This window comes from Ostrea edulis, chromosome 6 (assembly GCF_947568905.1).
Source record: "Ostrea edulis chromosome 6, xbOstEdul1.1, whole genome shotgun sequence".
NCBI classification, from domain to species: Eukaryota; Metazoa; Mollusca; class Bivalvia; order Ostreida; family Ostreidae; genus Ostrea; species Ostrea edulis.
The window spans coordinates 23429924-23445614 of NC_079169.1; the positions used below are offsets into that span (position 1 = coordinate 23429924).

The 15691-nt window shown below is 36.7% G+C and overlaps 1 protein-coding gene and 1 pseudogene across 1 annotated transcript; one reads left to right on the forward strand and one right to left on the reverse strand.

The window, feature by feature from the left end:
- Window positions 1–3006: 3006 nt before the first annotated feature.
- Window positions 3007–5871, reverse strand: LOC130047219 (putative nuclease HARBI1). Its single transcript, XM_056141827.1, has 4 exons — window positions 5403–5871; window positions 3977–4166; window positions 3684–3789; window positions 3007–3447 (listed from the first exon to the last, which is right to left on the reverse strand). Exons 1-4 carry the CDS (start codon window positions 5869–5871, stop codon window positions 3259–3261), a joined length of 954 nt encoding a protein of 317 aa, XP_055997802.1. The 3' UTR covers window positions 3007–3258.
- A 40-nt stretch (window positions 5872–5911) lies between these two features.
- The window catches only part of LOC130047220 (uncharacterized), a 10006-nt pseudogene continuing 226 nt past the window's right edge, over window positions 5912–15691 (forward strand).

Sequence of the window (15691 nt, forward strand, 5' to 3'; positions counted from 1 at the left end):
TGTTTTTTTTTTTTTTTTTTGCGGTCTCATCCAAAGGAACACCCCAGTTAGTCGCCTCTTACGACAAGCAAGGTGTACTAAGGACCTATTCTAACCCGGATCCCCACGGGGTTAAAATGAGTGAAAAATTGTCGACGGGACGAAACAAACGTGTTGCAGATGAGGTGCATGGGCCTTTTGTTAATCGTTATATTTTATGAGAAGCACTTTTTAAAAATATTTATTGGATCCATGATAATCCAATTCACAATTTCAAGACCGATATTGCAACCACAGCTATAATCACTAAATAACCATCTAAATCGAAACCACAACAAGATGTGTTTGTAAAACACAAATGTCCCCGATAATGACTAATTTTAAAGATGGTCAATGTCACAAGGACAAATATTTTGGTACAAGTAAAAAGATCTAGTCACAAGAAATGCTGATGTGCAATTTGAAAGCTCTAATATAAATTTACCATTTAAAAGTTTTGACGAATGTCAATTTTTTAAAAAGTAGGTCAAATTCCAAGGTCATAGGGTTAAACATTTTGGTATCCACGGAAAGGTCTTGTCACAAGAAATACTCAAGTGAAATACCAAAGGTCTAGCACTTACTGTTCAAAATTTTATTAGCAAGCTTAAAGTTTTCAAGAAGTAGGTCAAACTCCAAGGTCAAGGGTAAAAAATGTTGGTACCCACGGATAGGTCTTGTCACAAGGAATACTCATGTGAAATATCAAAGCAAAAGCCCTTACATTTACCGTTCAAAAGTTATTAGCAAGGATAAAGTTTTCAAAAAGTATGTCAAACTCCAATGTCACAGGGTCAAATATGTTGGTACCCACGGAAAGGTCTTGTCACAAGAAATACTCATGTGAAATATCAAATCTCTAGCACTTACCCGTGGGGATCCGGGTTAGAATAGGTCCTCGGTACCCCTTGCTTGTCGTAAGAGGCGGTCCTTCGGATGAGACCGCAAAAACCGGGGTACCGTGTCAGAGCAGGTGTGGCACGATAAAAATTCCTCCCTGCTCAAAGGCCATAAGCGCCGATCATAGGCCTAAATTTTGCAGCCCTTCACCGGCAGTGGTGACGTCTCCATATGAGTGAGGGACGTTAAACAATATTTAATCAATCAATCAAATGTTATTAGCAAGGTTAAAGATTCAGACAGGACAAAAACAATATGCCTTCGATCTCGGGGGCATAAATACAGTGAACATCAATACTGTAGAATTTAACCAAAAATTACACGTAGACATCACCAACATTTTCAAGAAATAAAATGATTTTTCTAGTATTTTAAAAGCTGAATAAATAGTCGTTTATAGAGATCGTAGCCTTGTTTGGCGTGGAAGAGTTGCATTTCTTAGTCCACGACTGTTATGTGAAACGATCTGGATTCCGTAACGCAAAGTTCTAATATGACATTTTAATATCGCATCTTCGAGGTGGAGATCCGGGTTAGAATAGGTCCTCAGTACCCCTTGCTAGTCGTAAGAAGCGACTAAATGAGCAGTCCTTCGGATGAGACCGCTAAAACCGAGGCCCCGTGTCACAGCAGGTGTGGCACGATAAAGACCCCTCCCTGCTCAATGGCCATAAGCGCGCGAAACATGGGCCTAAATTCTGCAGCCCTTCGACGGCATACTCCATATAAGTGAAAGATTCTCGAGAGGGACGATAAGGAAGCGATTGCATGATACCACGTGGTTTATTTATGTGGTGTCTAAAAAAATTATTTTAGTTCTTCGATTCCGGAATACGTCACGCGCATGGCAGCCGACGTAAACAAAGAAATGTCAAATGTAAGGAGGCACAAAAAAGTTGTAGGCCTAATTGAACAAGAGGTATTGTGAGCAATGCTTACTAAGACCCCATCCCGTTTTCAATTCCCCGTCTTAGCAACACCACAAATGTATAGAGTTATATTTAGACTCACTACATATCAATAATAATTTTTAATAGCACATGTATATATATCTTACCTAATTGCATTCATATAATATGGTATACTATGTAACTTTTTCCATTATTGAAAGTACTCGCACCTCAGCAGTTAGAGATAAAATAAAAGGTTAAGAGCTCTTCCTGCTTTCAAATTTCTCAGACACCAGTTTCTTAAAACAATGTATCTATGCCCAAAGGCGGATCCAACGCCAGCGACCCCACCCCTTGTTTAGTGTGTTTCGCCAGACCTCTGAGACTGTAACTCTCCGTTCTGAAATTTATGGATCTGAAACTAATTGCACATGGTATTTAATCAACTTCGGATATTTACATTTTGCTTACTTACCAACCCCAAACCCCCCTTTCCAGCTTTTAAAACTGCATATCAGTCAAGCTGAAAGCCTACATCAAAGGGGAGGCGAATTTTATTTATATGTGGTAATTTTCACAGGGGCCTAAGATACCATTTCTAATAAAAGAGTTCGGTTATACAATCTGTTTCGTTTTGTTTCGTTTCGCACTTTACAGGTACCCACCTACATCTACATGTATATATTTCGGCATCGTCGGAAGCCCACGGTTGATTACGCTTCGTTCCTTTCTCCATCACCCGTGGGTTCATTCATTCCTACTCGCTGTCTGTCTGTATGTATGCTGAATTTAAGGAAAATTTTCATCATATATATGCCGATATCTATAGGTTTGTAGGGAGGGCTGACAGCGGGTACTCGTCAGGGACGTAGCAACAGAGGGGAGGAGGGGGGGGGGGGGGCTGATCCCTTTCCCACATTTTAAAAAATTGATCAGGAGAGTCTGCAAGATCTTCAGAAAAGTGTATTGAGAGAGGATAGGGAGAGGATCTTACTAATGAAAGAACTTATCAAATTGCAGAAAGAAAAAGTTACATTAGAAATTAAAAAACTGCAGATGGAATTACCATCTAAGCCAACAGAAAATGAGATGTAGTATATTAATTTGCTCAATACACAGTAAAATTCACCTGTAGTAATCATGTTGTCTGTCATCTGTTTGTCTGTAAAATTTCCACATGTATATATATATATATGTTAGTCATATTGGTGTTGCTGGATCTCTTTGTTATGTGAATTCATTTTCAGTTTTGTTGTGATCCTTTGGGGCTAGGTTAAGGGCACAATATGGGGGTAAAAATGTTATGGGAATAAATATTGATGAAAAAAAGTTTTTTGAAAATCACAAGAGGTAAACAATGACAGGTTGAAGGTGAATCAGGTGAGCAATGATGCCCATGGGATACCTCACTTGGGGGTGGAGTTAAAAGTAGCAATTATACTGACTATAATTAAAAATAATTTTGAACAATGAACTGTCTGACATTGTTGTTTCTTGGTTCCACTACAATATTATCTGAAACATGTGGCTCATCTGAATATCCACACTCCAAATCATCCATACAATCTTTCCTCTCTAAAGCAATGTTGTGCAGCACGGCACAAGCTACAATTATTTTTGCAGCACGATCCGGTTTACACTAGAAAAGAGAACACATGAAAATCTAACATGTAAAAATGCACAATTTCGTAATACAATGTAAATTAATTTAAAACATTGATCTCTCAACTTTTAAATAAATTCGAAATTGAATGCAGTTCCAAATAGTTTGTGAAGCAAGCATTTGGAAAAAATAGTTAATTTTATTTACAATTTGATTTATCATTGAAGAGTTGTCAAATAAATAAAGTACATAGCATGTGTATATCGAAATACCCTAATTTCTCCATGAAGGACCATAAATCGTCGCTTCAGCCACCCGAAACTTCGCTCAATCACTGCCCTTGTGTGTGTATGTGCATCATTGTATTTCATCTGAGACCTACATAATACATTACGACAATTACAACTTTTCTGGTGAGGTAATTGTATTGAAATATGAAATCGATAATTTGAATTGAGGAATTGACTCCATAACATTTCCTCTCTTGAATTAGGAAATCTCAGCATCTGATTTTGGTGTGGTCTTAAATTAAACCCCCCCCCCCCCCGGAACTTGAATCACTTACTCAGTCGTGGGTCGTAGAAAGGGAGTCACCAGATATTTGCTGCATGCATATCCACTGTCACCAATCAGTAGTCCATCCACATCAATCCCTTTATGATGCGCTTCGAAATATGTTCCAATATTTGATTCTCGAAAAATAAAAGAATCATGGTTGGACCCCGGCCACTTGGCAACAATGTTGATAAATCGGCCTGTAAGTAAGGAAAAGGAGTAAAGGTGGGGCTTGCATGAAGTTTCATTATTTTACTACCAGCAGGACAGAAAGTTGGGTTTTGTTGTTGTTGTTTTGGTTTTTTTTTTTAAAATATATATTTATGTAATTATGATATATATTCATAAAATTAAGTCAAGTGCAAGCCAAAATTTTCAGCCAATTTGGGTGTCCAAAGGGGTAAGGGGGACTGCATGGCTCCTCTCAAAATCTGCCACCACTGATAATGACCGTATGTGTTTTTTCATATGTAAACAAAGGTATATTGGGTGACCCACTATGTTTTATAGTGTCTAGTAGGTATGAATGAGAACAAGAATATATGCTTAAAAGTTCTGAATTGTAATGTCAGTATTGAAGGAGCCCACCCACCCCGCAAAAAATTAGACAGTATAAGTTGATGAAATATTCACCCCCCCCCCCCCCTTAGATTTTATAAGGCTTCAAATATGTCTCCTAATTAGTCATTTGTACTATTTTCTATCATTTCTGAAAAGGCGAGGTTAATAAAATGACGCACATTTTAAGGGTTTTTTTGGAAAAAAATTAAGTTCTCCCAATGAAGTAATTCAAGAAATCAAAAGATTTTGCCCGCCCCCTTAAATCCGCCACTGGTTTAGGCACGTTAACATTCCTCATACGATGCTACTACATGTACGTGCCGAAAATACAAGTAATGCAATTATTCAGTGATGATACTATCGCCAACTATATAGTACACATGTGACAAATTATGTATTTACATATATAAGTAAGTGAAGTAAAGTTGGGGGGGGGGATTTACAGTTGGAGTGAAAGCTCATTTTTTAGCGGAAGTGGGAACCACTATTCTCTATTTCATAGGCCTACAAGTTGTCGACACGGATAGACTGTGTTTCTCCATTGCTAAAAGTTTATGTGAGTCATTGTGTATTTTTTAATATTATGTTGGTGAATATGAATTTTTATATCAATGTTTAGTGGTGATATACCGGTATATTAACTTCAAAAGTTATTATGAGTGACATAATTGATATTCAAATTCAATATCATGAAATGTATGACCTGTCTTTATTATCTCATGATCATTTAATTATTTATTTTAGGAATACTAAATACACTATATTGAAGAAAGATAAAAACTTGGATAAAGTATAATCACCTTCATGATTACATATGGCCTGTGTGTTTATTGAATGGAAGCCTTTCCGGTTCACATACACGGGCTCGTGCTCACTGGGGCCCATGATGCGGACGTGGGTACCATTGATAGCACCAATCACACCAGGAAATCTGGCAATGGCATAAAAGCCCTTCTTGATGTTGGACTTCTCTCCTTCTGTGGATGGCCACTTTATAAAACGTGAGGCCAAATCGGTTAGGGCTTGGGATACATCGTGGATACTTCGAGAAACACTTGACTTGTGGAAACCCAGTGTATCGCCTATAGTTTTCATGTTATCACCTGTAGCGTAATATCGTAGAGCCATCGCGACCTGACTGAGAGCTGACAAGGAATATGAGCGCAATGTTGGACGGCACAACTCGGGTTCTAGTAGATCAGTGATGAAATTAACTGACTCTTTACTAAACCTATACCTTTCTTTGTATTCACTGTCATTGAAATCGTGATTAAAATGTCTGTAAACTCTTGTTTTCTTGTGTCGTCTGCCAAGGTTAACACCAAAGAGCAAGCGGGCAGCCATGTTTAAGCACTGGTTAAAAGACTTAACCCACCTCTGCAGAATGGCTAACTTTGGACAAAACTTAACCACTGGTTAGGCAACTTAACCACTGGCTAACTTTTGAGCAACAGAATTTAACCATTGGCTAAAAGTTAACCGGTGGACAAGGGATTTAACCACTGGTTAAGCTTAACCAAGGTTTTTAGCACCCCAGTCCAGCTGTACTGTAGAAAGTGTTCATATCCTCTCCATCTCTCTAATATAAAGAGTGAGCGGGTATGCGGGTTAGGCAGCCATTTGCACATTCAGTGCGACAGCCCGCAGTGTTGCTTTGTGAACACGGTTACGACAGGCAAGCAAAATAGCAAAGGTGTATGTGACATCAACAATAAAGCTACTTTAGGTAAGTCATTATTGTCGATGATATATGTATACTTTGTATTAAAATGCTAAATAATAATAGAGGTTAGTACTCAGAGGAAACGCGGGCTATCTAAACAATTCATTCCCAGCAAAACGTGTGATTTAAGGCGTCCCATACATGGAAGTATGTGAGAAAACTTCCTTTTTTGCCACATTGTCTGCAAAATCTATAGGGCCTCGTTACCAGCTTACTTGACAACAATATTATATACTGTACATATATCCAGCGTCTGCTTTTCATCAGTAGCGCGGTGACGCAATTGAATAAGGGGAGCCTACTATGCAACAAGAATGAATTATTCATCTTGGTACATGGAAAATAAAGCTATGTAGTTTGAAACCTTTTACATTTTGGGCCACTATTTTCCATGTATGTACAGAACCACGAGGAGAAATCATGTTTACTAACGTCAAGAATAACTGTCTAATTTTCAAAAAAAGTACATAAAATATAATGCATGGGTGGATCCAGGGATTAGGCCTAGTGGGTGGGTGAAAACAAATTTATGCAAGGACGGATCCAGAAATTTTTGAAGAGGAGGTCTACCATTAAGTTTGATTTTCAAACGTGGGTGTTATATTCTCAAAATGCGTTATTTTTACCTTTTTAAGCAAATTTTCAGATGATCCTAGGGGGGGGGGGGGGGCGGTATCCAACACCTGGACACCCCCTCCCCCTCTGGATCAACCACTTATAGCTTAGTTTATCAAAGAAGGTAGGGTGTCAAAACACATACACACATTTTCGAGTTACTGCCGGAACGCGTGTTTATTCTAAATTTTATACACCATGATCACGTGATTTGAAGATTTGGTTAGCCTTCGTTACTTCCGGTAAAATAGCGTCTGTTGTCAAGAAATGGAAGGATCTAAAGCGAGGTATTACTGCTCAGCGGAAGGCTGTAGCGCGGATACGAGAAAAATAGGGAAGTGTGGTTACATGGAGAACATCACGTTCTATCCCTTTCCAACACAGAAGAAGAATCCGAAAAGCGTGGTTAAACTTAGTAAAGCGAAGTGATTACGACCCTCCTAAACACCATAGACTGTGCTCCAAACATATCGTAGATGGAAAGCCCACAATGGAAAATCCCTACCCTACCCTATTTCAATACAACAATTATAAGCAACCTTTAAAGTGAAGAAGTACAAGGTCTATTGACAAGCGAAGCATCAAGCCATCTATTTCACAGTCACATCAACAGGTGTGTAAATATTTTACAATGGCCACTTGCAATGTCAAGCTAAAGATTCATTCTCGTGTACTTTCTGAAAATGTTAAAAGTTCGTTACACAAATTATATTATTAACATCTACAATGGATTTTATCAGTATGGTATAAAAGAAATTCTAAACACATTTTTGGAATTTGAATCAACTTAGTACCCCCTTTTTCTAGTGAAATGGGGACAAAAGTCCTGTTAAGGTGTAGTCCCCTTCGTTGCACATTAAAATGCTATACCATGCAGCCACACAATTTCTAGTTATTCTTTTTCCAGAGTTCAGAAACCTGTTGTAGTTATGATAATGATTCCACACATTATCATAATTATAGCTCTACTAGCAACATGGATGTTGACCTCCAGACACCACTTGTTGTGAGTGAAGAGATTGCTTCAACAGTTATTGTATCCGAGCTGGATAGTTCAGGTACTTTCATAATTTTTGTTCATTTTATTCATTATACTTATTGTCATTTTCTTATTAATTTCTTGCTCATTTTATTAAATAAGTAAATCATTTAACAGCAATCTCAATGTCTAATATTTTTACATGTCTGCATGATGGATGCAAGGTGAAGATAACGAACAGTGATCAATCTCATAACTCCTACAAGCTATACAAAATAGATAGTTGGGCAAACACGGACCCCTGGACACACCAGAGGTGGATTCAGGTGCCTAGGAGGAGTAAGCATCCCCTGTTGACCGGTCACACCCGCCGTGAGCCCCATATCCTGATAAGGTAAACGGAGTTATCCGCAGTCAAAATCAGTGTGCCAAGAACGGCTTAACAATCGGTATGAAACACGTCAGACAGCATTTGACCCAATGCGAGGTTGTATTGACGAACTAGATCGTTATAACGACCATAGAATTTGCGAAATGCTGACTTCAATCGAGACTGTTGAAATCCCTGTACCATCAACTTGTTTGTCAGTAGCTTACCTCGATTTAAAAACTGACTATACCCAGAATAAGCTTTTGCATATCGAATCAGTTGAGATATATAAACACCATATGCAGGTGATAATGGAATATTGCTACATAAATGTGGGAAGTTGACGATGGAGAAGCTGAAATCATCCCGTTTGTCATACAGTTGAGTTGTCAGTTTGCCGTTAATGTCTACTTTCAATAAAATATCTAAGTTTTAAAAACATTTTAAAAACAGACAAGAGAACCAGACTGACCCAGTGTAATCTTAGAAATCAACTTTTATTAATGATTGAAGGTCCTCCATTGAGTGAATTTCATGCAGAACAAAGTATTTCAAAATGGTTACTTTCGAGCTCCAAAGGGAGGCATGTGCATGGACATAAATTGAAAGCAAAGGATTCAAATGCAGACCCCGAATTGTTATACGACAGTGCGAAAGCAACATAAAATATGTACCAGTTACAGTCTGAGTGTCAATAAATATGTAAAGCTTGTGTTATGTTCTTATTTTATATTAAAAATGTTGGGCTAGCTACTTTGAGGTTCGGGCTAGTAAATTTTGACTCACCAGTAGCCCTTAGGCTGGTGAGTTTTCCAGGAAAATTTCAACCCCTGCACACTTGTATCTGTTCACATGTCAATTTCATTTACTTCCATGGGAGTAGATTCATTCCTGGGTTTGTCCCATACACATTCAATATCGGTTCCTACTTCAGCTCCTCTATCTTTGTGTCGAGTGCAAAAGTCATTGACAGCAACGAGAAGTGCAACACAATGTTTGAATGTTCCATTATCACTACAAAAGATTTGAGAATATTCATAAAAATGCATTTTGTTTTGTTTTTAAATTATATTTGTGCATTATGAATTATTGATAGAATGTTATCATTTATGTTTTATTAAAACATATTGCACTGGAAAATTTTATTTTTTAAAAGTTTCAAATGCAAAGTAGTACATTGTACTACTGTAATATTTCAAATAAAATATATTGTCCATCATTTAACTTGATTTGTTTATTTCATGGAATAATTATGATGAAGCTCTTTACCGTCTTGGATTACTTTAATATCAGTTGCTTGGATATTATTACCAACCCATGATCAATCGGTAACATGAAAATGACAGTGATGATGATGATAAACACATAGCCACCAATCCGAGTACAAAAATGCTTGCTTTGAAATATCAAGACATATTATGCACTTTGATCAACAACTACAAAAACAAAAGGAACTGAATAGCAAGTGGAAAATGAGAAATGGCTAACAACAAAAGATTAAAACAAAAATGAAATATACACAATGGATGATTGGATGAAATAATACCACAATGGAAATGATATCTGCACTAAAATAATTTATCTCTCATGGTGCTACATATATTTTTGCTTACCACTAATATAATTATACCCCCCGCAACAAGTTGGGGGGGGGGGTTATACTGGAATCGGGTTGTCCGTCTGTCTGTCTGTCCGTCCGTCCGTCTGTATACGCAATGGTTTCCGGGCTCTAAAGCATTATCCTTTCCACCTACCGTCACCATATCATATATATGGACTACCCATGGGATGAAGATGTTCCCTATCGATTTTGGGGTCAAAGGTCAAGCGCACTGGACATCGAAGTAGCAATATGGTTTCCGGGCTCTAAAGCGTTATCCTGTCCACCTACAGTCACCATATCATACATATGGACTACCCATGGGATGAAGATGTTCCCTATCGATTTTGGGGTCAAAAGGTCAAAAGTCACCCGCACTGGACATCGAAGTAGCAATATGATTTTCATTTAAATTCTTTAACGGCTTTTTTCATCGCATGGAGATGCTGTGTTCCTAGATAATCCATTTCTCCCTACAAACGAGAATACCCAAGGTTTGTCATGCCATTTGTTTTTTACACTCAGAAAAGAGGTAGTTTATACCTATTACCAACATCCTTTGGAAGATTGGGGTAAGCGGGGGTATTCGAAGTGAGCATTGCTCACAGTACCTCTTGTTTATTTCTGATATAATGAAATATGACCAAATTTTATACAAGAGAAAAACTTACGCAACACAAGTACAACCCCCAGACACAATTTGTCCTGACTGGTGTACCAACACCCATACTTTGTAAGGATCCGATGTTGGTCTTGTTTCAGGAATGCAGTCTGATTTAATGTAGAGGTAATTATTCTGAAGTATTTCAGACATCTGTACATTTTCAATATGATTCGAAGAAAATAATCTGAGTCCATTTTCGTTTTTGTATGATTGTAAACGATGATTGTCCCACTTGCAGTAAGTCATAAAAAATATTAAAATATCGCAAGTTTGAACATCTGGCAAAGAATTGAGATTCTTGTTCCAGGTGATGCCTTCAGTGGGTGATGGAATTACTGTATTTATCCCGTTTTCTTCGATAGTTCGACGATTAATGTCCATCACTTTATAGTCACCGTGGGCGTAGTCAGAAGTAGATATTACCTCAAGTTTCAGTTCGATTGCCAGCTCGCACAACTTAACCAAATCAAGTTTTCTACAAAACGAACATAATACGCCGCGATCGGAAAGAAAACACTTAAGTTCTGGTACTTTCCATGAAAAAAAGTCGACTGAAGGAGTTGTTGCATCATTTTAAAACTTACCGCTATATGTAGATTTTAAACCGGAAATACATAGGGCTAACCAAATCTGAGGGCGCGTGTAAAATTCGGGTAAAAACGGTGTTCCGGCAGTAACTCGAAAATGTGCTTTTGAACAATAACAGCAATAAAATAGCAAAACTATATTGTATTTTTATTCAAGATTGTTTTCTTATTTTGAGCAATTACCGTATATATTTTCAGCAATGATTCACTGTAGAATGGGACCCACTCATTTGCAGAACTTTTTAGCTGCTTGTAATATCCCTCCTCCAAATCAGTCCACAATTAAACGAAGAGAGAAAGAGATTTCTTCATCATCACAAAACCAGGTACATATGATTATATTGTATTAATATTCTGAAAATGATTATTTTCATTTATACTTTATTTACTACATTATTAATGCCTTTAATCTTTAACTGACATTGAGAAAGTTGTTAGGATTTCAGTATCATTTCATTTGAAAACAGTCTATACAATTAGTCTAAGTGTGTTTCGAAGCTTTCGATCTTTACCATTTGACCAATAATGGTTAAAAATAAACAACCAAATCTGATGGAACACATTGTCAGGAAGGCAACAGAAAAAAGGAATATACAATACACTACAGTGAACATCTTACTGAAGTAAAACTGTATCTTGCTTATAAATCATATAAATATTGTCACAACTGTGTTATTACAAGATGTCATTAAATATGCAGGCTAAATAATCCTGTGATGTAGCTAAGGAGGCTGAGAAAACTGCTACAGAGACCTATATGAAAACAAGTTTTGATGCAGGCTTTCAAACACGAGGATCCGGATGTCAATACAACAGCAATACAGGCAGAAATGTACCAGTGGTGGGAGGGGAGTATGGTTGTGTTGTTTGTTGTTGTTTTTTTGTTTTTGTTGTTGTTGCTATATTGGGATCTTAAGACTTTTTTTAGGCAGAAAAGCATTTAATTACAAACTTGGTTCCCAGCCCCCATCTAAATTTTTCTGGATCCACTTCTGTGTACCATGATGAAAAAAATCAATAATCAACTATACATGTGTATGTATATGTAGAGTGTATACTAAGTGCCATGGTTGAGTCAACATTTGTGGGGGGTTTTCTATACAATATAATTCATTGAAAAATATCTTTCGTGTAAAAATAATATATCATGCATATTATATATTATCCCTTTTTAGGAAATGAATTTTTTCCAAGCAGTATATTATTCCATGTATGTCATAATTATAAATATCACTTAAAGAATGTATTCCTCAAATTTTGCAGGGATCATGATTTGTGCAATTATAACATTTAGTTACCTTTCTTACCTGAAGAATCAGTGTATAAATACAAATGTGGAACTTGTAAATGTGTATAATTATTTTATAGGTCATAGTAGCCTCATTGGTCCACTTACAGGCAAGATTTATGATTTCGATATCCGTTCTAAATCATGTAGCATATGTCAACACCATCTTGCCAGAAAAGAGACTTTTCCCCAGCATGTTTGCTAATAGTGACTGGGATGGTGAGTAATCATACATATTACACAATGGTTACCATATTCAAGTATCATGAATATATTTATGTTCCCTGAAAAATTTAGGGTGAGCATATAGTCATCACCATGTCTATTCATCCTTTCAAGACATCCATTTGAATGCATTATCTTGCCCCAACACAAACTTGACCCAGTTAGCTGTCAGATATTTGCAATAAGAATGCATTATCAATCTTTTATATCATTTCTTTGGTTATGCAATGTCAGCTGTTTCATCTTATCTAGGGTTAAGCAAAGCAATGGAGTCTGACATGACAGCTAATATGTTGAAAATAGTTTTTAAAAAGAGGGATATGAAATAAGTACCATCCATGCAGAGATAAGAACTCCACAAATACAGCTCGACTTAAAACAGAGTTTGAAAACCTTGAAAAGAAGTGTGATAAAAACCACCTGAAGAAAAACATTTCCAAGTAGCTTTACAGTCTTTCAAAGATACATAAAGAGCTAAAACAAGAAGGAGTCATACTTTATATAACACAGTGTTACATGCACCCATTGTCTGTCCAAGATCAAGCAGGAGAAGAAATTGAAAGAAAGTTGGATATAATAGTTCCCCACATCTTTGGAGATCACAACATGTGTTCCACCAGTTGGTGTGCATATCATAAAAGTCCAGAGACATACAGGTCAATTAAGGAAACTGTGTGTATTTCATTCTAATTAAAGTTTTTGATACCAGTATGCATATAAATTGAGTAAAACGGAATTACAAGTTTTTGGTACCTAAACAGGAATTAATAGAATTTATATTTTATAAACTGTAGAATGAAGTATCTGCCAGATGCTTTGAATAGTATTACCCTCCGTTTGAAAAGAATATCGCCACAACTAGTTCATCTTGGCTCGACTCAAAGTAAAGAAAATTTCAACAACCCTGTAGCAAGTAAAGTACCCAAACACCAGTGAGAAATAATTCAAATATTAATAAATTGACTTTGAATATATTGTAAAATGAATGCATCATGCTTTTCATTAAATGAAAGATTTCCATCTGAAATTAATATTTTGATGTAGTCTCACCTATTCTAAATAGAATCAAAGGAAATATATGTATCTTATTATACGCCCGTCTTTAGACGGGACGTATTATGGTACAGCGATGAATGTACATCCGTCCGTCCGTTCGGGGTTTTCTCTTTATAATTTCATTTCCCTTTCACATATCATACTGAAACTTGCTGTGTAGCTTCTTTGTGGGTCACTCTAGATCATACTGCTATTTTGATCCATTTCGACCTTTTTTCCAGGAGTTTTGCCCCTTTATTTGGAAATAATTATATGGAGGGTACATAATTTGTCCGCCCTACTCCTCCCACAGTTTTCAAGTGAGAGCCTTCTTATTTTGTGGAGTGTTTGTATGGGTATTGAAGATGTGCATGTGGGATGGATTTTGATTTTCTACAATTTTTTTTTTTTTTTTTTTTTAAGAAAATGACAGGTTGTTGAACTTAGTCTATTTGGAAATTAATATTCTATGGAGGGTACATAATATGTCCGCCCAACTCCTCCCACAGTTTCCAAGTGAGGACCATCTTATTTTGTGGAGTGTTTGTATGGGTATTGAAGATGTGCATCTGGGGAAGGATTTTGATTTTCTACAATTTTTTAAAAAATTACTGGTTGTTGAACTTGGTCCATTTTGAGGAAATCTCGATTTTTAAGCTAAGACCCTTTGTTCATATGAAAGTTTGTCACAGCCTCATGATGGCTGATACTACCTGAAGCAAAGTTATACATTTTATAGCAAAAGAAAAACACCCTATATAAGCATATCGCGGGCGTATTATCTACCGTTTGGGGTACTCTTGTTGAAATTAAATTATGATATCAAAAATAATTAACATGGAGTTATATTGTTCAAGTCAATTACATTTTTGGGCATGTGGAGGAACGACATCCCTGGTCTCCAGAGTATCTGCGGTATGAAGGGTATACATATATTAATAAGGTACTTGTAAAATTTAAATATTCTTAGGAGAAGTGAATAAGATGTATCAAGTTGTTTATCAAAAATAATAGGTTTGATGACTACAAGCACTGATTGGAATTTGATCTGTGTGCGTTGACTACATAGGGCCAAAATAATACTTGTGTTTCTGCTAACATCTAAAAGAAAATTATGGTTGGTACAGTGTAGGTAGGAATTAAATATTTGTTCAGATTTAGTTCATTATGATAGTATGGGAGAATTAAAAGGATTGATCAATATTGAATAATGGGTCAACTATCAAGGTCATACTCAGTGTATAATGTCGATATGTTTCAAGATTTAATATACAACTTACTCTAATGAAGCAATCGTTTCATGAAATATCATTTACTTTCAGGTTAATGAAGATGCTTTGCTTTCACCAGGGATTGTTTCCAAGCTATATGGCATCAAAATCGAAAAGAAGAAGTAATGGAACAGAAAAAGCAGTCATCCATAGCTTTCAAAAGGAGGAGACTACTGCTTAAAGTAGGAATGTCAAAATTTGTGACATCCTTTTCAGCTCACGTGAGCTTTTCTGATCGCCTGTTGTCTGCTGTAAACTTTTTACATTTTCGACTTCTTCTTCAGAACCACTGGGCGAAATATTACCAAACTTAACTTAAAGCATCCTTGGGTGAAGGGCTTTCAAGTTACAAATGAACGGCAATGTCCCCTTCTAAGGGGAGATAATCACAAAAATAAGGTGGGGTCTTTTAAAAATCTTCTTCTCAAGAACCAATGGGCCAGAAGAGCTGAAATTTACATGAAAGCTTCTTGACATAGTGCAGATTCAAGTTTGTAAAAACCATGGCCCTCGGGAGTAGGTTAGGGTCACGATAGGGATCAAAGTTCTACATGCGATATTGCGAATATATGGGGAAAATCTTTAAATATGAGCCAAGGTGACTCGGGTGAGCGATGTGGCCGATGGGCCTCTTGTTTGATGGTGCTGTTGTAGTTGTGTATAAGCAAAAAACAAATTCTAATAAAATAAAAAAGAATTCCATATACACTGTAGTATGGAAATAGAATTGTTCAATTAAATCATTTTTGAATGATTGAATATCCGGGCTGAAGCTTCTTAAAACTTTCGAAGCAGGTATTATAAAGA